The 24,895-nt window shown below is 50.8% G+C and overlaps 12 protein-coding genes across 12 annotated transcripts; 7 read left to right on the top strand and 5 right to left on the bottom strand.

The window, feature by feature from the left end:
- Positions 1-186: 186 nt before the first annotated feature.
- Positions 187-2,315, top strand: BJY04DRAFT_176717 (cytochrome P450). The gene is made up of 9 exons (XM_073709511.1): positions 187-254; positions 319-518; positions 577-683; positions 735-894; positions 951-1,063; positions 1,134-1,317; positions 1,375-1,533; positions 1,584-1,773; positions 1,847-2,315. The coding sequence occupies exons 1-9, from the start codon at positions 245-247 to the stop codon at positions 1,957-1,959; spliced, it is 1,236 nt and encodes a 411-aa protein (XP_073576670.1). The 5' UTR covers positions 187-244; the 3' UTR covers positions 1,960-2,315.
- Positions 2,316-2,489: 174 nt separating this feature from the next.
- BJY04DRAFT_176722 (uncharacterized protein) lies at positions 2,490-3,248 on the top strand. The gene has a single exon (XM_073709512.1). It carries the CDS (start codon positions 2,530-2,532, stop codon positions 3,175-3,177), a length of 648 nt encoding a protein of 215 aa, XP_073576671.1. The 5' UTR covers positions 2,490-2,529; the 3' UTR covers positions 3,178-3,248.
- A 278-nt stretch (positions 3,249-3,526) lies between these two features.
- BJY04DRAFT_212829 (NmrA/HSCARG family protein) lies at positions 3,527-4,444 on the bottom strand (the record flags this gene model as incomplete). Its single annotated transcript, XM_073714706.1, has 1 exon — positions 3,527-4,444. The coding sequence occupies one exon, from the start codon at positions 4,442-4,444 to the stop codon at positions 3,527-3,529; it is 918 nt and encodes a 305-aa protein (XP_073576672.1).
- A 325-nt stretch (positions 4,445-4,769) lies between these two features.
- BJY04DRAFT_212830 (Zn(II)2Cys6 transcription factor domain-containing protein) lies at positions 4,770-6,097 on the top strand (the record flags this gene model as incomplete). Its single annotated transcript, XM_073714707.1, has 2 exons — positions 4,770-5,310; positions 5,358-6,097. 2 exons carry the CDS (start codon positions 4,770-4,772, stop codon positions 6,095-6,097), a joined length of 1,281 nt encoding a protein of 426 aa, XP_073576673.1.
- A 933-nt stretch (positions 6,098-7,030) lies between these two features.
- Positions 7,031-9,066, bottom strand: BJY04DRAFT_227177 (GMC family oxidoreductase; the record flags this gene model as incomplete). Its single annotated transcript, XM_073718575.1, has 2 exons — positions 7,031-8,756; positions 8,809-9,066. 2 exons carry the CDS (start codon positions 9,064-9,066, stop codon positions 7,140-7,142), a joined length of 1,875 nt encoding a protein of 624 aa, XP_073576674.1. The 3' UTR covers positions 7,031-7,139.
- A 520-nt stretch (positions 9,067-9,586) lies between these two features.
- On the top strand, positions 9,587-9,931 carry BJY04DRAFT_212832 (uncharacterized protein; the record flags this gene model as incomplete). The annotated part of the gene is made up of 1 exon (XM_073714708.1): positions 9,587-9,931. One exon carries the CDS (start codon positions 9,587-9,589, stop codon positions 9,929-9,931), a length of 345 nt encoding a protein of 114 aa, XP_073576675.1.
- A 373-nt stretch (positions 9,932-10,304) lies between these two features.
- Positions 10,305-12,223, bottom strand: BJY04DRAFT_43236 (Zn(II)2Cys6 transcription factor). Its single transcript, XM_073720369.1, has 5 exons — positions 12,117-12,223; positions 11,757-12,039; positions 11,404-11,693; positions 11,215-11,330; positions 10,305-11,162 (listed from the first exon to the last, which is right to left on the bottom strand). The coding sequence occupies exons 1-5, from the start codon at positions 12,174-12,176 to the stop codon at positions 10,415-10,417; spliced, it is 1,497 nt and encodes a 498-aa protein (XP_073576676.1). The 5' UTR covers positions 12,177-12,223; the 3' UTR covers positions 10,305-10,414.
- A 1,638-nt stretch (positions 12,224-13,861) lies between these two features.
- BJY04DRAFT_212834 (fungal specific transcription factor domain-containing protein) lies at positions 13,862-15,469 on the bottom strand (the record flags this gene model as incomplete). The annotated part of the gene is made up of 4 exons (XM_073714709.1): positions 13,862-13,896; positions 13,947-14,263; positions 14,322-14,684; positions 14,736-15,469. 4 exons carry the CDS (start codon positions 15,467-15,469, stop codon positions 13,862-13,864), a joined length of 1,449 nt encoding a protein of 482 aa, XP_073576677.1.
- An 871-nt stretch (positions 15,470-16,340) lies between these two features.
- Positions 16,341-18,262, top strand: BJY04DRAFT_227179 (putative MFS polyamine transporter; the record flags this gene model as incomplete). Its single annotated transcript, XM_073718576.1, has 5 exons — positions 16,341-16,786; positions 16,841-17,749; positions 17,809-17,896; positions 17,947-18,001; positions 18,072-18,262. The coding sequence occupies exons 1-5, from the start codon at positions 16,638-16,640 to the stop codon at positions 18,260-18,262; spliced, it is 1,392 nt and encodes a 463-aa protein (XP_073576678.1). The 5' UTR covers positions 16,341-16,637.
- A 679-nt stretch (positions 18,263-18,941) lies between these two features.
- Positions 18,942-20,565, top strand: BJY04DRAFT_176730 (uncharacterized protein). Its single transcript, XM_073709513.1, has 3 exons — positions 18,942-19,198; positions 19,262-19,424; positions 19,473-20,565. The coding sequence occupies exons 1-3, from the start codon at positions 19,100-19,102 to the stop codon at positions 20,492-20,494; spliced, it is 1,284 nt and encodes a 427-aa protein (XP_073576679.1). The 5' UTR covers positions 18,942-19,099; the 3' UTR covers positions 20,495-20,565.
- Positions 20,566-21,223: 658 nt separating this feature from the next.
- On the top strand, positions 21,224-22,097 carry BJY04DRAFT_212837 (hemerythrin domain-containing protein; the record flags this gene model as incomplete). Its single annotated transcript, XM_073714710.1, has 3 exons — positions 21,224-21,286; positions 21,334-21,828; positions 21,903-22,097. 3 exons carry the CDS (start codon positions 21,224-21,226, stop codon positions 22,095-22,097), a joined length of 753 nt encoding a protein of 250 aa, XP_073576680.1.
- A 507-nt stretch (positions 22,098-22,604) lies between these two features.
- On the bottom strand, positions 22,605-23,387 carry BJY04DRAFT_212838 (hydrolase; the record flags this gene model as incomplete). The annotated part of the gene is made up of 3 exons (XM_073714711.1): positions 22,605-22,899; positions 22,983-23,251; positions 23,322-23,387. The coding sequence occupies 3 exons, from the start codon at positions 23,385-23,387 to the stop codon at positions 22,605-22,607; spliced, it is 630 nt and encodes a 209-aa protein (XP_073576681.1).
- Between the last annotated feature and the right edge of the window lie 1,508 nt (positions 23,388-24,895).

Below are 24,895 nucleotides of genomic sequence, written 5' to 3' on the forward strand. Positions count from 1 at the left end.
CAAGTTATTGAAACGGATATTGCGGTGCAAGGTACCCTCTGATCAGGCCACGCAAAGTTATCGTGGTATCATGTCGTCATGCAAATCTACAGTCACCGGAGAACATACGTGATGAAATCGGGCAACAGAGGAAACCCACGTATAAATTGAGGAGGAAGGAAGCCAAGGGCATTGAATGCTAGAATACGGGAGTCCGACTGAGCATTATACAAGATCTTTAACTATCCAATTTCCTCTGGTAAACATGGCAACCGGTACGCATGCCCGGGGAACCCAAATTTCGACATCCTGCAGATCTATTGAGACTAACAAGTCCAGATGCACCTAGCTCTCCTTACCTGAAATTCCCCTTTGCCCGTGCTGGCGGTGACAAGGGCGACCAGCCGCCGGAGCCATTTCAGACCCTCTTGCAATCGTGTCCTGTTTCTCGCGTGGAGATGTTCGATGGCTCGCATCCTTACATGGTTGTCAAGCATAAGGACGTCTGCGACGTCTTGGCTGACCCTCGACTGTCCAAGGTGGGCTTGACATCTACCCTGAAGATTGATCCACGATGCTAACTCGTGCACGAAACAGGAACGTCAGAGAGCAGGATTTCCAGAGATCTCCGCAGGGGCAAAGAAAGCAGCAAAGAACCGGCCTACTTTCGTTGACATGGATCCACCCGCCCATGGCCACCAGAGGTGCGTCTGACCGACTAACCAGTGTACTGCCGGTGGACTGACCAGTGGCAGGTTTATGGTTTCCAAGTTCTTTACCCCGGAGTATATCGTGAAGCGCACACCCTTTATTCGCGAAACTGTGCAGCATTATCTCGACGAGTTGATCAAGGCTAAGGGGGACAATGAGAGTGTGGACTTGATTGAGAACTTTGCCTTGCCGGTCCCTTCCCACGTACGTGACTTCTTGAACAGCGGGATATATGGTAGAAACTTACCTGTTGATTGCAGATTATCTACAGCATCCTTGGCGTCCCAGATGAGGATTTCGAGTACCTTACCAATTGCAATGCTACTCGAACAAACGGTAGCAACACGGCGGGTGCGGCGCAATCTGCTAATGAGTACGTCGTTCCTGTTACCGCGGAGAGCCTTTCTCTTGAGAAACTGTGCCACTAACAGGTCATCTCCAAGCGAGCTTCTAAACTACTTTGACCAACTCTTGGACAAAAAGCTTGCCAACCCAGGCGACGACCTGATCAGTTCTCTCGCTAAAGAGCAGCTGGAAAAGGGAAACCTGGAAAGAAAGGATGTCGTCCAGCTTTCATTCCTAATCTTAGTTGCAGGGAACTTGACTATGATTAATACAATCGCCCTTGTGAGTCCATGTCCTAGTCTCCTCCATGCTGCCAGCTACTCATAAAGCACCACCCAGGGCGTCATAACCCTCTTAGACCACCCTGACCAGCTCTCACAATTAATCGAAAATCCCTCTTTGTCCAAGTCCTTCGTCGAAGAGCTGTGCCGATACCACACAACATCCTCCTTTGCCACCCGTCGCGTCGCAAAGGTGGATATCGAGCTTGGTGGAAACGTAAGAACCCGTCTCTTCCAGCCAGACCTCCACACACTGAAGATCCGCAGATTGTCAAAGCAGGCGAGGGTATCATTGCCTCTAACCAAGCCGCGAACCGAGACCCAGATGTCTTCCCAGACCCCAACGCATTTAATATGTTCCGCGAGCGTGGAACTGAGGAGGCGCTCGGCTTTGGTTGGGCCGATCATCGTTGTATCGCCGAGGGGCTTGCGCGAGCTGAGCTGGAAACAGTCTTTGGTGAGTTGTCCTTGGCATCCAGGCCCCGTATCCTCTATAGTGGGAAGTATTTAACCTCCGATTCATCGAGTAGCCACCTTGTTCCAGAAGCTCCCGTCGCTTAGGCTGGCAGTACCCAAAGCAGAGATTGAGTGGACACCACCTACGAAGGATGTTGGTGTCACCAAACTTCCAGTGACATGGTAGGCTCTTATGGGGTCTTGAACAAATGCACCTGGGCCAGAGAAGGAATACGCATCAATGAGTTGCGGGCAGACAATAGAGTGAATTTAGCAAGCAGGGCCTATGGTGGTTTCGGCACATGATGCTTCTTCAAACTCCTTGGGCGCCATGGTATAACTCGCTTTCATTTGGGATCTCGCCGACAAACAGCGTGTTTTCCTAGTATCTCTCTATCACTGTTGTCTGTACAGTCTTTGAGTTTGAGTATTCTAAATGGTACAGGCCTCCACCTGAAATGACAGGGCGTGGCTCCTTTCTATCCAGTGTGGTCTATTGTAGCAGCAGCCAGCGTTCTCACTCACCGAACTCGAATCGGTCTCTCACTGTATACTTCATGACATCTTGTGTGTGTTTTATAGGTCAACGAGAAGCTCCTGTAAAGGGCCAACAACGAATGTAGACTTGGTGGGCGCACGTGATGGTTAGAGCTGCCCAACCCCACGCTCTCAGCCGCATTTCGATTGTGTTCGATGGAGACGGGATGTGTCCTTGTCCTAGCTTAAATCTGATCTTCCAGAGCCAACGGTCAACAACATGCGAGCCAATTTCCTCAGCCTCCCAGGCGAGATCCGCAACACGATATACAACCATGTCCTCGTGAGCGAAGAGCCCTTAGCCCCGGGGGGGATAAACAGCAGCATAGCACCGAAAATCCTTCTCGCAAACAAAACAATCTACAACGAGGCAGCATCGCTCCTCTACAGCGAAAACACCATCGATCTCGCAGAGTATGCACCGAGAGAGATTTCCTCATTTCTCTGCCGGATCGGTCCCGGAAACGCACGTAATATTCATTGCATCCGGTTGGACCTGTCTTGTTTCATCTACAATGCCGAGTACTTCTGGACGGCCGGGGAGAATGACAGTGATTTGCGAGCATTGGCTCTCATTCGAACAAGTTGTCCCGAGTTGAAGACACTTGTATTGTCACAACATTTATATTGGCAACTAGAGCTTGAGCTTGAGGCTTCTGCTAGTAACGAGCATATTGAGGGTGTCTTGAGGTCGCTTGACGCTCGACTGAGAGCGTTCACGTCGCTGGAGACAATTGTTGCAGAGGTTGTGTATGGGGCCCCGGGCTATAGCGTCCTTGTAGCGCAGATGGAGGGGTATGGATGGAAGGCAAGTTCAGAGGGGCACTCACCGGCAAAGGACAACACTGGAGAGCGTGGTTCTGATTAAGAGGGATTCACTAGGGTACCATCAATTATGTAACGGAAGAAGCGCGTGTCATACTGCGCCCGAGATAGGTTCATACCAGGTGGTCATGCTCATCTTCCCTCGAGTTGATTTATTCTTGGCCCCGCTTGATTTCAATCAATTTTCTCGATTCGCTACTAGATTGATGATGGCCGGGTCAGCAGCCCTACGATATTTCCGTCGAATTGCAATGATTTAGGTTAAGAAGAAGCAGCCAGAGTACTGGAGGTGGCTATTGACAGTACTAGGAACGATGTATTGCAACTGAAGTACCAAACGAACGGATGTTCATAAACAAATGGCATCGTGTTTTCAGATGCTCACCACCACTTCACTGCTTCGAATAGGTCTCCGCAACACGATCCTTCTCACGCTCCAAGAAGCCCTCAAAAGTGCCCAGAGGAACTCCCCAAGACCGAACCTCATCCATATCCACCCCCTGCGCCATATCCCTTGCCACCAGCTGACTACCTACGAAAGGATTCGTCTTCGCCTGACCGTCAATCTCCTCCTGTGTCATGTAATGCACCTTCTTTTCGCTCCCCGTAGCCTTGGACAACACCTCCATCACATCCTCCGAAACCATCAGCTCCGAAGCAATCTCAACCTCCTTCCCACCAAATCGCGCTGGATCCAGAAACGCAGCAACCGCAAACTTCCCAATATCAGTCGGATCAACCAATGGAATGACACTCTCCGGTAACAGAGCAGTCGTGTACTCCCCCTTTTCCGCCAACCCGGCATAAGACCGGTGAACGAACGGCGCAAGATAATTGCTCATGAAACTCCCCGGTCGAAGAATAGTATAGTGTTTGAACCCAGCAGAGCGCACTTCCTCTTCGATAGCCATTTTGTTCTTTACGACACTCGCAACAAAACTAGCTGGATCCCAGTACGGGCTCTGTTCAGCCCGACGAACCAGCCCGCTGGAGTAGATGATGTGGTTGATACCCAGGTCCTTGGCAACGGCGATGATTCGTTTCGCTTGGGTGAGCTCGAGGGTGAGGTCGGTAAAGCTCGGCATGAGGTTTAGAAAGAGGCTAGTGCAGCCTGCCATCGCGGTGCGGAGGGAGGGTTCGTCGTCAAAGTTGCCTTGGAAGAGGGTTACGCCGGCGGCGAGCGAGGCTTGGCTTGCGGGGGTGGTGAGGTCGCGGGTTATGGCGTGGGCTTTGAGGTTGGTTCCTGGGAGGTTGGCGATGATGGAGCCTCCTTGGGTGCCTGTTGCGCCGCAGATGAAAATGGTGCTCATTGTGGATGAATTGAGGTGGTGGATATATATATCTTGGTTGATGTAGATGTGTAGACAGAGTGTAATTGACTGGGTATCGAGATTTCGCTGGGCTGGTAGGTTTTTGAATGCTGCGATCTCACGAAGCCTTTATACTCGAATCCGGACTTCATCTTGAAGGTATTCCGCCGCTATGGTGTGTCACATCTTGCGGACTTCCACTGGACGAGACCGTTTAGGACTAGCGGGCGGAACTCCGCTAAGAATCCACAGCTCCACCCCGCATCCCGCTGTTTTTCCCCTCGGACACCTTTCCTCGCAGTGATCCATGATCCAGTAAGCCACCATGAGCTCGTCTGTAGAACGCGACAACCCCCCTCCACGGCTGAAAGCCTGCAATGCCTGTAGAGCAGCCAAGCGACGCTGTGATCTCGCCCTGCCAGCGTGTTTTCGCTGCACGCGCCGCGGCATAGCGTGCGCCTATCCTGGTTTGCCGCCGCCTGACCAGATGCCGGATTTCCTGTCGCTGTTGAACGAACGTGACGGGTTCGAGAACGCTTGCTCCGATGCGTTTGCTTTTCCTTCCGTCTCGGCTACCGCGCCGTTCCTTGAGTCCCCTGCGCACTTGCAGTCTACACCTATTCAACCATCGCCTTGGGAACATCATCTTCAGCGTGATCCTTCCGATGTCATTCAGCTCCACCCAAATACCGAATTGACACACGTACGCACGACTCCTAGTGTGCCGCTTTCAACCTTAATGGAGACTCGCTTCCAGTATGCCATCGATACCCTTAAGGATACGCCGCGGATGATGGTCATGGAAAACAACACCCCCTGGTCTCATAGGGAGCTATACAGCAGCGAAATGCCAAAGGTCATGCAAGGTATAATTATTCAATTCCCCAATATTGGGGAGTGCTAAAAAAGGTAGATGCCTACGCCTGCTGTGCCCTCTTCATCACCAAAAACTCCATAAACGCCGCCATGGTCACCTCCCATGTCAATTCGCGACACCAGGAGATCGTTCTCGCTCACCTCCCCACCTCTCGCGAGGACCTCCTAGCCCACACCCACGCTCTGCTCCTCTACCAAATAATGCAAGTCTTCGACCCCGACCTGACTGCGGCAGCCAACACTTCCTCCCTCGGCACCCTCAGCATGTCCGCCCTTGAATCCGCCGCCTCTCTCCTCTTCACCTGCACTCACTTCCCCCCACCGACTGAACTTGAGGAAAGTCCAGACCCAAACTCACACCCCTCAAAAACCGTTTCAAACCCTATCCGCGCAACACCAACCCTCGAAAGCACAATACGCTTCTGGCCCATCTGGCTCTTTGAGGAATCCGCCCGCCGCACAATTCTGTTCACCTTCTACTTCCTGCAAATTGTACACCTCTTCCGCGGAACGCACAGCCTGAAATGCGATGGGAAACTAGGGCTGCTGCACTCGTGGTACGCCTCGGCGTACCTATGGAACGCCCCAACTGCGCTGGATTTCGCGCTCGTCTGGTCCGAGCGCGAACACTGGATTGTCCGCAATGCGAACTTTGAGAAGATGCTTACTGAGGCGTCGCCCGGGGATGTGGATGTACTGGGAAGGATGCTACTCGTTACGATTCACGGAGTGGATAAATTGAAGGAATGGTTTGTTTCTAGAGGGTCTATTCTGTAGGCTCTCTAGCGGTCGCTTCCGTTGAGGAGAAACAGCACGTGGTCATATCGAGCAGGGGCTGTCGAGCCGACGGATATTCTCCACCATCTCTTCCTCCTTTAGGCTGATATAGGTGCAACTTGATCGACAAGGAGCGACCACATTGCGCCGTATCCCACAAGAATACAAGTGATGGAAAAAAAAACAGAGAAGGCTGAATGTCATTGCTATCAGCTCCCAGGTCCATGTGTTCAATAATAGCAGCGACCAAGAACGGGTCAGCCGTTTGGACGGTTCAGATGAACCTTCTGAGGATGTTGGCCGTGGACTGGCTGCTGGGGGTAGCAGCTCGTATCCAGATGGATTGTCTAAAGCTCCATGGCTGAGTGATTCGTGAGGCATTTGCGAAAGGCTGTCTCCAAATGGCCCGTATATGAAGAGCAGAGGACGTCTGAGATTGCAAGGATATCGGGGGGAAAGTGCACTTTGAATTGACCACCCCGGACCAGGCTGAGCACTTAACAGAGTCAGGGTCGGAGTCTCTGGAAGGAGTGTAGCCACGTGGAGGCCTTCGATTTGTGGGAACATCATGAACCTGTTATACGCCATGGTTACTTATAGGAGATCCCAGGCAGTGAGCGCATTGAAGGCAGAACCCGAGCGCTTCAACTGGGTTGATTGGTTTGGCCGATGCACAAGGCTGAGGTTTGGCTTGTGGGATGAACTGTCGAGCCTCATATTCAAGGTCTTGTGCTTAGTACAATGCGAGCTATTTTTTCATGACTGTCGTAGCCTGATCTGACAATGATTTCACAAAAAGCTTAGCATGGGGGAAGCTACTATTACATTGTTCTAGTCTGATTAGCCATCTTCTTTTAGGTATGATGGCGCATGTCGCCGTCGCTTGGGGCCTCGAAAGAATAGTCTCATTTTTTGAATGCGTGTCAAACTTGAAGGAATACGAGTTCAGTTTCACCGTGCTGGATGCCAGGCCGCTGAATCTCTGTCAAACGTCAAACGCCTGACCAGATGCATCAACTTAAATCAACCAGGATCGTGAGATTTATTTGCGAGTGAAACCCGTATTACCGGCGTCCTCCTTGATCAAGTCTGCAGCTCGCTCAGCTAGGGCATACACCGTGGCAATAATATTCCCACTCATCTGCACTGGAATCACGCTGGCATCTACCACACGTAGACCATGCACGTTCTTGACCCTCAAACGACTATCCACTGTCTTTTCCATCGCACATGTTCCTAACAGGTGGTTGAAGATAAGTACATTGTCCTTGACATACTGCCGTACTTCATCCGGGTCGTCAATATTCAATGAAGCAGGCGGGCTCACGCGTCGAGCTACCTGATCACTGACATGGCGCGAACGAAAGGCCTTGTCAGCAAAGGCTATACCAGCAGCGATCACATCAACATCAACATCGTTGCCAAGGAGCCCGAGATCTATCCCTGGCGCAGCGTATGGATCGGCGGTGGCGGCATGCACACTTCCTCTCGACAGCGGATACGCACTGCTGACGAGGATCGTATAGCAGGGTCCCTGGCTCGAGCCCGGCATCACACGACTTAGATCCCCATGCCCGGCTTCAGGATTGAAGTTAGCCGGAACACAGGTGAACTGCACGCTCGCCGAGGCAGGGTCTCGCAGCATATCCGCGGACATCGCATCAATGTCACTGGACTGTGTCTCTACCGCGGATGCGAAGTTTTCAAGTGTTCTCTCGAGTCTCGATCTGTCGACGCACGATGCATACGGTAGAAACCCAGTCAGGCTCATGCAGCCACCAAGCGGGCCATCTCCACTCTCCGTATACTGCGCCATGAAGTCCTCGAACACCGAACGATCAGAGAACAGCGAATCCAACGTCATATTGCTAGAGCGTAGCTCATAAGTTAAAGCGCTCATTGGGTGCTCTTGAAGGTTCTCCCCGACCCCAGGCAACGCCACGCGGAGCGAAATCCCAGCTGCTTCAAGGTCCGCGGGATTCCCTATGCCGGAGAGCTCCAGGAGGTGCGGAGACTTGATGCTACCGCACGCGAGGATAATCTCACGTCTTGCATGAACGTAATACATCTGGCCTTCACACGAGAATACCACACCGCGTGCAGTCGGGGACAAGGACATACTAGGCATGAACGACTCGTCGCTGAGATCGATGCGACATGCTAGGGCATTAGGAAGTATCTTCAGGTTCGGCCTGTTTTCAATGCCCTTCAGGTACCCCGTGGAAGCATCGCACCGCCTGGGCTTTCCAGAGCGATCGATCGTCGACAACGTCCCGTAGAACCCGAGATGATCGCCGCTGCACGGGTCAGCCGGCCTGGAAACCCCACCAGCTGTCTCATCCAGTGCGCAGAGTAAGTTGTCCTCAAAGGGAAACCTCCACGATGGGAATGAGGTCGCGACAGGCCCGTCGCCGTGGTAATGCGGATCGAACGCAAAACTGTCCTGTGCGCCGTCCATCTCGAGGTCGCCCTGAGCCACCCGCTGGCTGCGTTGATAGTATGGCAGAAGACGATCCCAGCTCCAATCGCTGCCTCCAAGCTTCTCCCAATTATCAATGTCCTGCCGTGACGGACGACAATAGGACAGAAAGTTGATACAGCTGGAGCCACCAAGACCCTTCCCGCGTGCGACGTGGTGGACTTTGTTGTTGTTTCCTAGCTTCTCATACGATTAGATGCGATTGGGGTATAGGGTAGGGAGGTAGGCTTACCTGAGGCGTTGAACGGAAACACCAGTCGTAGTCAGGGTTGTTCAGTACTTGTGCCATTCCAGCTGGGGAGGCGATATGCTGGTCTCCTAAATGTGCCTCTCCGGCTTCAAGTACCCCAATGCGCATATTCGGGTTCTCGGAGAGCCGAGATGCAAGAACCATGCCAGCAGTGCCTCCGCCAACGATGATGTAGTCGTACCCATTCTGGTCGAAGAACTGCGACAGAGTGCAAACAACTGGTAGCGGAACTGTAGCCATTGCAGGAATGTCTCAAGTGAATAGTGAAAAGCAAACAGAACTGGAGGATCGTACAAAGGTATTCAGCTGAGTAAACTAGGGGCTCGCAACTTCTAGCCTATATGTATATGTGCCAGTATCGTTGTTGTCATTGTTGGGGCATTAAGAGCTTGGCTCAACAGAAGCAACGCTGCCTCAGTGGGGTAGATCAGGGCCGCTGACTGTGTTTTAGCTCAGCTGTTTCTCATCGCAGCATGTCTGTTTGCAGGGGATCAATTGTTGAGTGTATTCATTCGCCATCCTTCCACACTCACCACCCACACTAGCGGCCGCTGAGGCTGAATCTCACCCCTGCTGAGTCGAATATTATACGCTTCGAGATAAGCAGTGCATCGAGGCCTATAGATCCTATCTAGACGCCCTTAAAGCCCGATAGCAATACTATAAATATGTAGAATGAAAGTGCCCCAAGACCAGCCATTAAACCTGTACAACGAACACATCGCCCCAAAAGCTCGAATACCCGTTAGCCCAAAACAAAATGCGCAGCATCTCAACCATCACGGCCTTCCTGCTGGGTGCCTCGCCAGTACTCGTCTCCAGCGCCTCCATACCGACCACGCTAGTACGCCGAGACTGGTGCGACACTCTCACCAAGTTCTCCGAAGCCGACGCCGTCTCTCTCCAGCAAGGGCTCCAAAGCTCCAACCAAGGCCTCACGTACATCCCCTCTGGCTCCTACGTGAACTGGGACCTGGGCAGCGCCAGGGCATGTGTGTGGAACGACTACTTCTTTGAGAACACGCACGTCTCGGCCTGGGAGGTTGGTTGGGCTGTTGGGTACATCAATGATATGTGTTGTGCTGGGGGTGGCTCTGAGTGGTGAGATTCTCCACCCCCTTTGTCTTTTTTTTCTCTCCTTATCTTTGTTGAAGAATCATGTCTAATATTGAGACTATTCCCTGTTAGCACCGGGGGAAGTGCCACCGCTCATGGAGATAGCGGACTCAATCTCCGTGTCGTCTTGAAGAGTTCGGGGAGTAGCTGTCGCTAGATCGACGCGACGGGAGTGTGCCTTTACTTGATTCCTCGTGTCTGGTGTGGTGTGCTGAGGGGGATAACATCACAAGTTACCGAGTGCTATGTTATCCCAGGGTTGAAGATCAGCGAGTGGCAAATGACGTGCGAGAAACAGAAAATGCATAGCTACTACCCTTTATATATTTGCATCTCAACGTTGGTTATCCTATAGAGGGCAATTAAAGAGGACTGAATACCCATTTCCTATGCTTGCTGTCGTAGTGCCGAGGAGGTTGCATTTTCTGTTGGTGACACCAACGAGCCAGCAACAAGATGCTATATGACTAGATCACATCGTTTGGGTGGATACATCCCGCCACACCCTGTCAACAGACCTATCAGACAGTCGGTGGACATACAAAAACTGCTCAAGAACTGGCCTAGCATCCCTCCAAGCCACAAGCCCTAGACCCGATGCAACACCAGCTAGCCCAGCACAATACCATTGATAGTGCTCCGAGATCGGTCTAGCGGTTAGAGCCCCAACGAAAAGAATCCAAAACAGCAGATCAGGTGCTACGGAGTAGAAGACCGCGATTCTCGGCTCTAGAGCCTCTCTCAGAGTGCCGGCAACCAGATCCATGCATGGAAAGGCCCCAAAGCTGCAGTAGCGGGCCATGGAATAAGCTAGCATGGAGCGCCGCAGAGGCTCGTTGATATCGGTCGGACCTAGATTATCGTAGGACAATGTGAGAATATGGCGCTGTGAGACGCTCCAAGGGTTATTGTCGGTATAGGAGACAATCCTTTCATGTGCCGGCCGTATCCTGTCTGTCTCATAATGCGTGATTAGGGTGCAGAAATTCCAGATCGCCACTTTCAACGGTCGATCCAGGTGCGTGGACCATGGCGCATCCAAGAAGCGGGAACCGAGGGTTTGGGACATCCTGTGCTTAAGGGAACCGGTAATCTCCGCATCTGACAGGTCGCTGTCGTAAATGGTGAGGATTGGATGGTTCAGCGCGTATGTGAGGTATTTTGAAGGTAATGGGAGGGAAGGGGCAGTGCATTTCACAGCTGCCCACAGGATATCCACGCTACGGGCGATAGGTGTCAGGTCTGAATTGACAGGGAATGGGCGATACTTACCCAATTAGAAACGAAATGGTTGACATGTCTAAGCTATCGAAACCACCAGCAAACTGAATCAATCGCTGGAGCCCAGCCATGTGGATATCCATTTCCGGTACGTTGGCGTTCGATGCCTACAGTATGTACAAGACCAGAATTAGATAAAATTCATCAGTACTCGTCAAATCAATAGGGCCAGGCTCTAACCTCTCCACTGATCAGCCAGGCGATCATTGTCGCAGCAAACTCGGCATTAGACGCTTCAATACGGTTCACCGTTGTCTGCACATCGAGAATCATCTTGGAACGGAATTCTAGAGCCTGAACCCTCCATTGATTCCCGTAAGGGCTATTCGTGTCGAGATGAAACCGATGTGACGCCGACATGGAAAGAATTCCGTAGAAGATAGCAGGTTGGCTCGTAGCTTGTTTCCCACACCATAACCCGAGCAATTCGGGCTGAAAGGGCCAGCAGCATTTTACTGTATGCACCATGACTAGATGGACCCATCAGATTCCGTAACGATCCAAAATAACACATCTCATGACACCCCACTTACAGTGCTGGAAATGCGCGTTGGTGCGGTGGGTGAGCGGGATCTTCATGGAGGAAAATGGGTCCGGATTGGTTGATATCAACGCCCGGTCGCTGTTTGGACCGGCAGAAGGGGCTAGTTGAGACTGTATACCGCTGATAGGGGATGGATCTTCGGTCTCTAGCACGCGGCGAAATTTAGTGGGATTGGTAGGGTCTGTTTTGAAAACTATCAACCCCTGCAGTGGACCAGGGCACTTCCTGCCGCGACGGACACACTGGAGGCATTCTGGCTGCCTCTCATCGCACTAGTTGGTGGTTCCTAGTCAGCACAGTAGCACATCGGACTGAGCAGAATTCCCTCAAGGCTAAGGGGTGGCGTTACTTTCATCTTCTGACGACGGCAGGGTTCGCAGCCCCGGCTCCTCCCTGATTTGCGGGCCATCGGAATGCAGGGCAAATGGTGAGTTGCAGATATTATTGTGAGGAGAGTCAAGATAGAGACCTCAGCGAGGGGCTCGGTGGTATGGCGCCGCAAAAGTTCCCAAATATGGTTAGGCAGTGACGAACGGTCTAGACCTTTCCTGGCCTAATTGCATTCTCAACGCCATTCGACTGACCATGTACAACTTCTACGACCGACCCCTGATATAGCCTCAAGCCGTGGCAAAGGATTAACATGATGGTTACGTTGGTACGTGGAAAAATGAGTCATGAAGGAAGACACCCAGTCAATTTGCCATCCTCATAAATATGGTAGCTCTGGATACGCAATGTTTGAAGTCATGGGCGGATGTACGGGCTGCTGTACCAAGACATCCTGTTCCTCCACGGCTTGTCCTATACGCATATCCCAGGGGTATTGGACGAGCAACACCTGAGCCTTGCTCCAAACATCCAATTGACCTCTAAGATCCTGGACCTGTGCCTGAAGACGTACAGCCTCATACTGCAGGGACTGGTATGACTTTGAGAGACCGATATAATTCTTGTTCATCTCATCGATTTCGCTTAACAGCCTTTGGATGTGCTGCTCCTTTCTCTCACGATACGTCCGTTGCGCATTTCGATTTTGTTCTTTTCTTCTCTGTTGCACCGTTAGCCGGTGGCTGTGTTTGGAGATACGGCTCATACTTTGGAGGTCTTTTTATCAGTCCCATCGCTGGCAGGGCTAGTGACCGATTCTGGGGCAGACTGCTTGCCGTAGAGAGGGGCTTGGACTTGTATTTGTGTATCACTAGACCTGTCCGCTAGATCGCCTTCATAACCGCTTGATCGTTCTAAGCATTGTTCGCTGATCCACGATGGAAGAGCAAACTGCGGCTGTCAGTATATATCACCATGCAGATGGAACACGTACATCGGATGAAGAGCTCCAGAGTAATGAGTTGTCAATAGGGCCATTGCCGGTGCGGTTGCTGCCCATTGCTGCTACAGTCTGGGTTGTTCCCGTTGGAAATGGAGAAGGCTGCCACATTAGTATGAAAAGCGAAAATACCATACTACTGATATCTATATAGATTCGGGCGCACTTGTCGGTATCGCCCATGACTCATCCTTTCAGCCCTGATTGATCGCTATGCCTTCTTTAGTTATTCGTGGCGTCGATGCGCATCAAGATAATGGTTCAATCAACGCTATCAATGACTATTCTATGGTATGTGCGCGAACGACGCTGACAGAACGATTAGTGTGTGGCATGAACTACGGCGTATAGTGATACTGCAACTGTTAGTAGTTGGGTAGTATGCAACTGGCTGGTACAGAACATCGCCCACCCCCAGAACCAGGCAAGCTCTCTGATGTAGTGTAGGGTTTCCCGCCATGTATGTCATAGAGTCCTCTGAGCATGCATTCGGCAAGAGCTAAGGCTACAATCTCAAATCCAGACTTACCACAACTTCTATTATGGGGGAGATCGTGGGAGTGCCGCACTTGCAATTTATGGACAATAGACAATTAGTGCGAATACATTGCCAGCATTCACAAACAGTACTACAGCCAGCGCTTGAGGTTGAACTTTACAATGCCACGCAATATATTCTATTCGTTAATTATAGCCATCATGCTGCGCTCCCTTCATATCCATGCATACGGAGCCGGTCTCCGCCCTTTCTCAACACGGACGGCTTAATGACCCTGGCCGAGCTGCCGCAGGTAGTCCTCTGTAACAAAGTCAGAGACCCTTAAGGGGCTTGAGGAAAGAACGACATACCTGCTAAACCCCATCTCCAAGCTGCATATCCAAGCACTGCCCTCAAAGGCGCAATTTCCAAATTCGATCCTGGGAATGATTGGTTTACATACACTGCAGCAAGGGCAGCCTCGCCTGTGCAGATCAGCGATGGTAGTGGTACAAAGGATATCTCTCTGCTGCCATGGCCAGCAGTGTATTTGATACAAATATCCCGGACCATCTTGATAAGTGTATGCAGTGCAATCACGGACCGGTGAATGGCGGGTGTCGAGGGTAGAGGCAGCGTATCTGGGCTCTCGGCCGTGAGTTGAGTTTTATGAAGAATTATAGCGGCCCTACAGAGTGAAGGGGTCAGTCAAACGCTAGCTATATAATGACTGAAAGGACACTTACAGAAGCGCGGTTGCATTCGCGCCACAGAGCACGTCCCTGTCCCCCGGTGTTTGCTGAAACAGTTGTTCCATGAACTGCATTAACATGCTGTCAAGTGTTTCCACCTGCTGCTTAAGCGTTTGAGGGTTCGATATCCTTGAGAGCGCTTGTACCTCGCCGAGGATCCGGATGGCCTGAAGCTCGCGGGCGAAATAGCACAGGGGGACATGGAGCGGCGTGGAGAAGGTGGGTTGGAAGAATGCATGGTCTATACCCTCAACGTGTGCCTGCCATTCTTGGTCGTTGAGAGGGAGCGGGAAATCCACAGGAAGCTCTTCGACCGTGTGTGGTATGCGTGAATTATCTTCCATTTGGTGGATTAACCTATATTCCAGTGTTACTGAGTGAGTTCCTAAGAATCGAAAGTCAACTTACCGGTCAACCATGTACACTCCCAGCCACAGCCTCCGTGACTCTTCTGCTTCGATTAAAGATGTTTGCTGAGTTGGCATAGTCTGTATATTCAGCTGTAAGATATACCCTAGCCTCGCACACGTCCCGATTCGCAAGGATGCAGCATAGTGAAGTCCAGAGCCAAGCTCAAACACCGCCAGTAACAGGCCGGCCTGGACAAGTCCCACCGACGGACCATGGCTGTTCTGGATGAAAGAGAAAAGATAGCGACAGACGGAATATAGTTGATTGCAGGAGCCGGCCATTTGACTCCCCTTCAATACGAGTAGCATCACGAGGAATATCAGAGCAATCTCCGCCTTGGGTGCATTGCCTAGCTCAGACGCTCTCTCGCGAAAGGTATGCTCATGAATCACAGAGAGCCAGGGATGTATATGGCCAAAGTACCTCCTCAGAGCGCCGGCTAAGGTCTGTTCCTGCTCAACCATTGTCGTCATCACAATCCCGCCAAAGAACTGGTCTATGCTCAGTCCGCGGTCACGTATCTCGCGGCGGTAGGGCCGCAGAGATTGGAACGTGCCGGGAAGCCACATCTGATTAGGTGCTACAGGGATGTGGAATAGAAGAAAGTTCATAGTGGAGAGCCGTGCGTCCACTTGTTGACCGTGCTCGTCCCAGAGGTAGTTGCAGCTTGCCTTCATGCTATGCCCGTTAGTCAGGGTCAGTTCAAGGGGAGGGATGTATACATTACGCATCTTGAGCAACTGGGCAGTTTCTTGTCACATCTGCGCTTCTGACTGCGGCAGCATGTGCATGCTTTCGGTGCAGATACTAGCGGAACGCCGGCCGATCTCTCTAGGTCTGTGGCAGTCATCTGGTCTCCAACTGCACAATATGGGTCGTGGGGAGAAGGCTAATTATCCAAATGAGAGTATACCACTGTAGGCTACCCGGCAAGCGGCTTCTAGTTGCTGTGTATGCAATATATATCAGTACTATGCCGGTGGTAGTATGCATAATCCGTCTCAGGCCAGGGGATATAACGTAGGAAACATCGATCGTGGTGATCCGGCCTCCAGAGCATTGTAGGGCCTATTGTGATGGTCCATGTGGCGAGGCCGAGCGGAGACCTGTTCAACCAGACTGACACCATGCAGTAGTCATTCTATGATTCAAAATGATTGTCAATGAGAGATTGTTGATATTACTAACGCGAGCAGAGCCAAACAGCTCGCTTGAACCCAGGGGTTATCAATTCCACCTACATCGGTTCATTGTGATGATACCATTTCAGCCGCAAAACTTACTCGACTCAGCTAGGAGGTTAGTGGCTATGCAATGCACTTATTAAGACCTCGGTTCACTGCTCCGAGTTATCACTAATCATGCCAACATTGGGGATCCGCTCGGACTTTTCAGGAGACACATCAAGTTCGTTTGTGCAATGCACACCATTTACCCTATGCCGTATCTGGGATATTGTGGCGTTCAGGTGACTCCGCAACCTGCGACCTGGTTGGCTATCATTTAAGCATCTCGTACGTTAGCCGCATGTATTGCCCCACCGGTGATGCTCCTTCATGGGCATATCAAAGTGAAATCTTGCGTCGTTGACAAAGGTCCAGATCCCAACAACCAGATGTTTGAGGGTTTCATTCGGACAGGCTAACCTTGACTCACCCGACAGACTTCAGCGAATCATGCAAAACACAGCATCCAATAGTGAAGAATTTTGATTTGTGATCGGAAGTTGAGAATACCAATCTCGTTGGGTTGTTGAGAGCTCTGTTACGCTGATGGGCTCGATGAGATTGAGATTCAAAACGCGCAACAGACTGTATATAGAGGAAGGTTCCAACAGGATACTTTGACATTTTCCAACAACAGCATACCGATACCTCCGTAACTTATATCACCCTTACCATGAGTGCCGTGCAGAAGAGTGAGATCCCTGTGAGTGAACTGTCAACACTGCCATGGGACGACCCAGGCCAAACGAAGAATCCCAAGAACTGGAGTCCGAAAAAGAGAATATGGCACACGCTTCCTCCCATGCTCAATGGGTTTGTCATGTAAAACAAACGCGGATGTCCCTGAATAATGACTCTGGCTGATTCAATTTCCAGTGTCTTCGCTACCGCCGTTGTTGAGCCTGCCCTACCATCGATTATGGATGAGTTCAACGTTTCGCATATCACAGCCACCCTGAGCCTAACCCTCTACACTCTCGGAATCGGTATCGGTCCCGTGTTCATGGCACCGCTGTCCGAGATCCTGGGTCGGAAATGGACCCTGGTGACGACTTTAGTATTCCTACTGGCATTCACTGCCGGCGCTGGTGCCGCCAACAACTTCGCAGCTTTCATTGTCTGCCGCACCCTCGCCGGATTCCTAGGCTCGGCTGGTATCGCCGTGGGAGGAGGTTCCATGACAGACATCTGGGGGGTAGGGAAAGAGGGCAGTGTCGCTTCCTTAGCTTTCATCTTTACCACCTTCCTCGGACCGACATTCGGGCCACTCGTTGGCGTCTATGTTGTATCCGACCGCGGTGGTGACTGGCGATGGGCAATGTGGATCATTGATCTCCTTGGAGCTCCAGCTTTGCTCGGCCTGCTGCTTACATCGGAGACCTACAAGGCCATGATTCTCAAGGAGCATAAACAGGACCTCTCGCCTGTCGCATTCGTGAAGAATGTTGTGTCCTTTGCCTGTTTCCGTGTCACCAAGATGCTCGTCACGGAGCTGATTGTTTTCTCGCTGACGCTGTACAGCTCCTTTGCTTACGCGATGGTCTTTAGCTTCTTCGCCAGTGTTCCTTACGTCTTGCGCACGAACTATGGATTTGATGCGAAGCAAAGCGGACTTAGTTTTATCAGTCCAATCATTGGCTACCTTGTCGCAGCTGTTATGTTTATCGTGCTAGACAAGACTGTCTATCAACGAGCGACACATGCTGCAGGTGGGATGGCTGCACCCGAGCATCGGCTGTACATTGGAATGGTGGGAAGCGTCTTCCTGCCAGCTGGACTTTTCTGGTATGTTCAGCTATAACCTAATTGTCTGTTAGAAAAGTCTAACGTACGGTGGTTGGAAGGTATGCGTGGGAAGCGCACCCTGGCGGGAACTGGGCGAGTCTGGTTGCATCAGGAATCTTCCTTGGGATAGGTGCTTTCGCTATACTGGTACGACGCCTGATAACCCTCTCTGTACGTCCACTGACATTGAAATACAGTTATCATCAATCATATACATGGTAGACGTCTACCGCTCCGGCAGCGTGGCATCTGGTATGTTCTATATTACGCTCTCCCGATCCAGCTCGTCAATCACTAACAACCACCTCCTTCTCAATTCTAGCTCTCGCGGCAAATGGCCTGGTCCGATATATCTTTGGAGCCATTTTCCCACTCTTCACTCTTCAAATGTACGAGAACTTGGGTGTTCACTGGGCGGGAAGTGTATTTGCCTTTCTCTCCGTGCTACTACTCCCAATCCCCTGGCTGCTTTGGAAATTTGGTCCGGCGTTGAGGGCGAAGAGCCAGTTCTAGTTCCTCTTAGATGGATGGAGTTTATGGCCTTCTACCGCGATGCTACTTCGCTTGGTGAAAGGCACATGTCGCCGCTGGAGATAGACTACGATCAACCACTTAAAAGAGCTTAAGGAAAACCATGGGCAGACCGATTGTCTACCCTTGTTCTGCTTCCCTTTTGTTACATACTCGTTCAGATCATTCACATCCTCTTTAGTGTATTATCAGGCGCTGATCAGTAGTTATGTCCTGTTCTCTATAATACGATCATTAGATATGTCGGCTAGAATTCATAACATCGTTGAACTCCATTCTCAGGCCTCCTTTCGATGGTCTATGATCCTTCATCTGTTACTGTTATACTGCTGCAAAGGCCCTCACTCTCCGCTGTAGGAACGGGACTCATGCTTGAAATGCACGTGAACCACAATGCGGTCAATACTTATTATCGCAGTTTTTACCAGTCTCGGTTTGCGGACGGAAGAGATCTATCTTGTCAGAATATATATCGATATTGGGTGATATGCCGTGGTGCAACCTCAACCGACAACCGAGGCAACTACAATGCGTATGTGATTGACCACCACGGAATTCATTAAAAATAGAAAATAAAGCAGGGATCCCTGTACTTTAAACATCCAGGACCGGACTACAGCATGTACCAATGAAGCCAGATGAAAAGCATTAGAGCCCAGCCAAGAACGGAATGCTCAATTCGGGGATAGCTCCATGCATGGAACCCGTGGACCGTTCAGCTGTCCTCAGGTTGGGGATTTCATCGGCTGACTCCCAACATTCCCTCCAGAAAGCAAGAGCACATAACGATCCGGCGCGGACATTGCGTTGTCAAACGGTATGACAACCAAGACCAAAGCAAAAGCCAGACCTAAGCACCCTCCGGGACCTCCTGTTTTATCCTGGCGAGTTGGCGCTGCGCCGTCGAAGCAAAGCAAGGTGCGTGATTCCCCTCAAAATTACCCACAGGACTCTTGATAAGCTGATGCCATTAGGATTCAGACTCCACGGAAGGACGAGCTCACTGGGTCTTCGTTACGCCAACCTCATCATCCGCCTGAGTCCCAGGCCCACCCCGCTATATGCGAGATCGGGGCATCGCTAGACCCTTTCTGCCAGCTGCCTTGCACTCTTTCCCCGACCGATCGCTCATTACTTCACAGCTGTGAGTCTACCACGCTGACGCATTATGACGAGGCCTAATACCCAGCAGACCTTCTTCAGGTACCAGCTCGCGTCTACGGGACACACCCCATCCCAATATTCAGCTCTGTGCGCGATGTTAGTTTCCCGATATCGCTAGGTTCAGCCCTGACGATGCACTGGATGCTCATTGCAGCGAACGGTCTCTTTACGAATAGTGGCCAGCGTGATAAGCTCTTACTAGCCCAGCGAAAGCAACAGGCTTATGAATTACTCAACGATACTCTTGCGCGAAGTGGTGGAAGTATCACCGACGAGGTCTTTGGGGGTATTGTCATGGCAGCTATTACCGAAGCACGCTTATCCGATCTGACAGCATGCTCTGCCCATCTACAGGGGTTCGAGGCGGCAATTTCCATCCGCGGGGGTCTAAGAGCAAGCCTGCTTGCTTGTGCAAGTCCGGCCCTGCGGCTGGCACATCTCATGCCATACCTGGTCAGTGAACCTCTGCCAGACACGGGGCATGACGGGTCTCAGCAGCTTCAGCTATTCGTGGAGTTTTTGGCAGTTAAAATGCATCATCCACGCTTCTCGCCTGTGCTTGACAATGAATCGACTGAACTTTTACCTGCCCAAACGAAGGATATGGCCATCAGACCACTGATACTACCCAGTTCTTTAGCGTTCTATCTACGGCATGATGCTCGATTTCCCTCCTTCGCCGACGAAGCGTCCTGCTTCCTGTCTCACTTCCTAATCACTTTTACGATCTGGACGCTGAGAGGGTCCACTGTCAATGCCCAGCTCTTTGTTACTCGTCTGGCCATTGTTCTGGAAAACAGCTCTGCTGTTGATCAGAACGGGACCCCGCTACTAACCACGCAGGGTTTCACGTGGGTGGTCATTAAATCTATCCAGGACTCTCATGCACTTTTCCAAGACCTAGACGAGGACATAGCGTTATGGCCGATAATACAAGCGGTTGACGCGCTAAGGGTGTTTCACACGATGACTTCCTCTGACGCGCGGTGTGAGGCTCGGCATTTATTTCTTCGGATTCTGTCGCGCGGGGAGTTTGGGGCCATGAACTGATGTAAATGCTCATGAATTAAACGGCTATCTCCCTATGTCCTGAGAACGTGTATCCTTTATATATAATATTGCCCGCAGTTCAATCATGTTCTGTCACTCCAAACTCCTTTCAGTGCTGACGCCTTCTGGTCCAATTGCGGATAATATCAACAGATTTCCAGCTCTTCCTAAGCATTCCTCACCCGTATTCTGCCCACCAATAGTTATATCGTGCTGCTATGCGCTGAAAAGCTTAGAGGATTTGAGTCAGCGTGTCGTTAGCGCCGCAAAAACTGCCAAAATGTAGTTAGTCCTTCTTGGCTTTCCCCTAGCGGCCGCAGCAATGCGTCTCCGGCCAGTGTCTGATTGGTGGACCCACTATATGGGCGTGGATAGGGTTGTTGAGGGACAGCTTTATTCCTACATAGGTATAATGATAAGCCTCGCAGGGAAGCAGCTTGTTGGGACGGGCTTTGCTGTGATCGTCAGAGTAGTGGCGTTTCCAACCAACCCTGTGGGTGGAAGAGAGTTCAGCTGAACAGCAGCTGACCTTAGCAGAGTTTCTATTCGCCCTGAGAGGCCTCGCGTAACAAGCTGAAGCTGAAGCTCAAGCTCAAGCTCAAGCGGAAGCTCAGGGGCTTCGAAGATTTAACGTTGGTATATAAGTTTGCGCCGCCCATCCACATATGCGCTATCCATTTCTTCACATCATCTCGAAGGCATAACAGAAAGACCAGTATGTCCTCGAAAATGGCTCCTTGGGCCGATACACCCTTCACCCTCGTGCCTAGCCCCAAATACACCATCGGAAATGTAAGGCTGTTCTGATTCTGCAGTTGCACTCTAGCTAAAAGCCCTAGGCGGACTTGGGTTCCATTTTCACCGCGAACGAAATGGCCGTCTCCCACAATATTTACATCCGTGGGTTGAACGCTATATACAACCAAGCGGACAACGTGTCTTCGCCTACTGACGTGAAGGACTTCCTTACCTTCTGCCAGATATGGATCGAGGTCGTGCATCACCACCATAGCCTGGAGGAAGAGGTCATGTTCCCTGGGATTGAGAAAGATCTTGGGCAAGAGGGTCTCATGCAGGCGAACCTGGAGCAGCATCATGCCTTTGAAGACGCGATGGAGGAATTCAAAGCGTATATTGAGACAACAACTGCAGCGGACTATAAGAAAGATGCTGTGAGGAAGTTGGTGGATAGGTTCGGGCAACTGTTCGTGACTCATCTCCACGAAGAGATCGAGAACCTACTACAGGTTGGGCGGGAGTTTGATACAAGTGGGGAGGTTCTCAAGAAGAATTATCTCGCGTTCGAGAAGAGGCTTGTTGCCCAGAGTTCCTGGGTGAGTACAGACACCTTTTTTACCTCCTTTTTAACCTTCTAGCTGCTAGTACTGACGCCGATCGGCATCGAAAGACCCGTCATCACCCGTTTATCTTTGGTTGCCGCGATGTGACATTTGAGAATGGGGTCAATGGAAACTGGCCCGCGGATGTCCCCTTCTTCATTCCGTATGTAATATCAGGCGTGCTGTCAAGGAAGCTCTCGGGGGTCTGGCGGTTCCTGCCTAGTGATTTCCATGGACGTCCGAGGGCTCTACCTTTTGGCTAGTCATAGGGGTTTATATTTACTTCCTATTATACTCGAACAGTAGTATCTATAGAGGGATAAACCTGTATCAGCATAGAACACAATAATGCACCTGATCAATTATGTCAAATGATTATCACCGGGATCATGGATACAACAGGCAGTGAGCCTACACCGCACAAATGCCTTTTGTCAATCTAGTAAAAGCAAAAGATGTCTCTAAAGTTGGACTGTGCATAAGCCCCTGCCCACGAAGCTTATGTTATGGGCTCTGAAGAAGTGTGATGTCGGTCTAGCGAACCATCATATATACGCCCCAGATTTACCTTCACGACATACAAGCTCTATGAATAAGCAAGCCACAGCCAGCTTAAACCAGTGGAGTATATGGGCTTTCATCAGACTGACATCCAGCAGTATAGGTAGCCCCCATTCCACACTCGTTGAAGGAAATTAAACTAATGGGCTACTATATGTACCAGCACATATATCGAAGCAATACTCTGTCACAATACATGCTACACCATTCTAAGCATTATTCTTACCCGCCTCATAGCTCTGCGCCACAAGTTTATAGCCCGGGATAAAGTCGGTCCAAATATTGCCAAAGCCCTCAATATCCCTGCGCCAGTCGCGCTGCAACTCACCCGCAATAGCAATCCAGCTCATCATCTGCGCGCCTGCCTGGGTCATGCGCTTATGCGCCGCCTCGCGCGTCGCAACGCTGAACGTTCCAGAGGCATCCGTTGCAACGAAGACATCGTAGCCCTGTTCGATGAGCGACAGGGTCGGGAACGCGACGCAGACTTCGGTGAGGACACCGCTATTTATTCGAAGAGAATTAGCACCTCTTTCGTTCTTGCTCATACAATCAAGGTTCATAGGTAGGGAAGATGGACCACATACGCAATAACAACCTGCTTCCGCCCAGTTGCTTTGATAGCATTCACAAAATCTTCATTATCCATCGCGTTGATTTGGCCCGGGCGTCTAATAAGGGGCGCGTCAGGGAGCGCTTCGAGAATTTCCTTCACCATGGGGCCATTGGGACCCGTGTCGAAGGAGGTGGTGAGGACGGCGGGGATCTTGAAGTATGTTGCCAGGCGGATGAGGCCAAGGACGTTAGTGTGAAACTCGCCGGGCTCGAAGTCACGGACGAGTTGGCAGAGGCCGGTCTACGGATGTTACTATTAGAGACTTGGATGTGATTGGATGGAGCAGGATCGGGGTGAAGGGCCACGTTACCTGGTGGTCCACAAAGAGGAAGACGGCGTTGTCCACGTCAAGGCATTTGTATGCGGGAGGAGACATGGTGGGGTTGATATAAAAGTTTGCTAGATGATCTGGACGAATGTGTGATGTAAGAGTGTAGCTGTTGCCGTGTCTTTGTTGTTGTTGTGGTTCTTCAACTCCTGGGAGAGATGGCAGTTTATATAGGGCTGCCGAACCACAAGCGCCTGTTGTATTATCAGTATCTTATTCATCTCGGTCGATGTCGCCTCGAGATTACTCAGGTTCGAGACTGAAGTAGGATCACCCGCTTTACAAGGTTCAAGGTACATCTCCCCAACCACGGCCTGGTTTACGGTTCTTGGCGGGCATTCTCTCGAATGGGATTTGATATATAGATGGTAGGCGGGCTGTATGTACGAGGCAGTCCAAAACGGGCCGGAACAGACTAGATGTGTTTAGTAGCCGCAGGGGTACTTTCATGCCGTGAACATCTATTGCAATTGGTCCTGTCTTTAAGAAAGAGAGACACTAACATCTGGCAGCTCTTATGATAAGTATGATGTACAGACCCTTGTGTGATCCCTATTGCACGTCTATTAATGAATACACAGCAAGAACACCATTCTATCTGATCAAAACCATCTATATCAACATAGCCCAATGATGGTCGATGTCACGTCCTCCGCACATAGTTGCCTGCTTTACCTGATTTAAATCCAACAGCCAATAAAAGCTACAGATTGAACGACTTCCTTGACATGCCAAGAAAAAGACGTCGGCTGTGGCCATCTTTGTAATGATTCCATAACCTTATTCAGCAACAACCCCTGTCCTATATTATATCGAGATAAGTAGATCTATAACGTTTGTATGCCATGTAGAACTCCACCACCGCCGTTATGAGCACATTCTACTTCCACGTATAGTGTAGGACTAGCCATGGAGAGTACAACCGGGCTACTCAGCGCCCCATACACCCTAATTAGGAATATGCCCCCAGCATTTTCTCCAATTGTACATAGTGGTAGCGCAGCACTATGATGCGGGCCTTTCTTCACGCGTCAAGCACATCCAGGGATACGCTCTTCAGATAAGCTAGTCAAGTCTTCCAAGACCCTTGAAGAATATTATTAAGAAGGTTTCTTTGCTTATCCAGAATTTTGTCATCACGAATTCCAAGGGGCGGAAACAAGCAGTAGCATCTTGGAACCCTGACACAATAGACGGGACGTGACTGCCGCCGCATGCGTCGAGCCATGGGCTGCCGATATGTGGTGGCGTTTCTGGTCGCCCAAGTGTAGTGCATCGCGCGAAGCCATGAGCAGGAGTGTGAGTCTTGTGCATTGATCGCGACTTACTGGAGCTCTATCGAGGTGGCTGTCGACAGGGTATTTACTGTTGCTGTCTCTTTCTCTGCGCTACAGCTACATACTCGGCTCTCAATATATAACCATGACCCTGTATCTGAAAGACATATATACCAGGTGAGTCCGAATCTTAGACTGTGGTAGGGTCCTTCCTTGCCATCGCTATCAGGAAGGAACCGCAGCATCCTCATATATCACACTACCGCTAAGTATGGGGCG

This window comes from Aspergillus karnatakaensis (assembly GCF_047715665.1).
Source record: "Aspergillus karnatakaensis strain CBS 102800 unplaced genomic scaffold BJY04scaffold_2, whole genome shotgun sequence".
NCBI classification, from domain to species: Eukaryota; Fungi; Ascomycota; class Eurotiomycetes; order Eurotiales; family Aspergillaceae; genus Aspergillus; species Aspergillus karnatakaensis.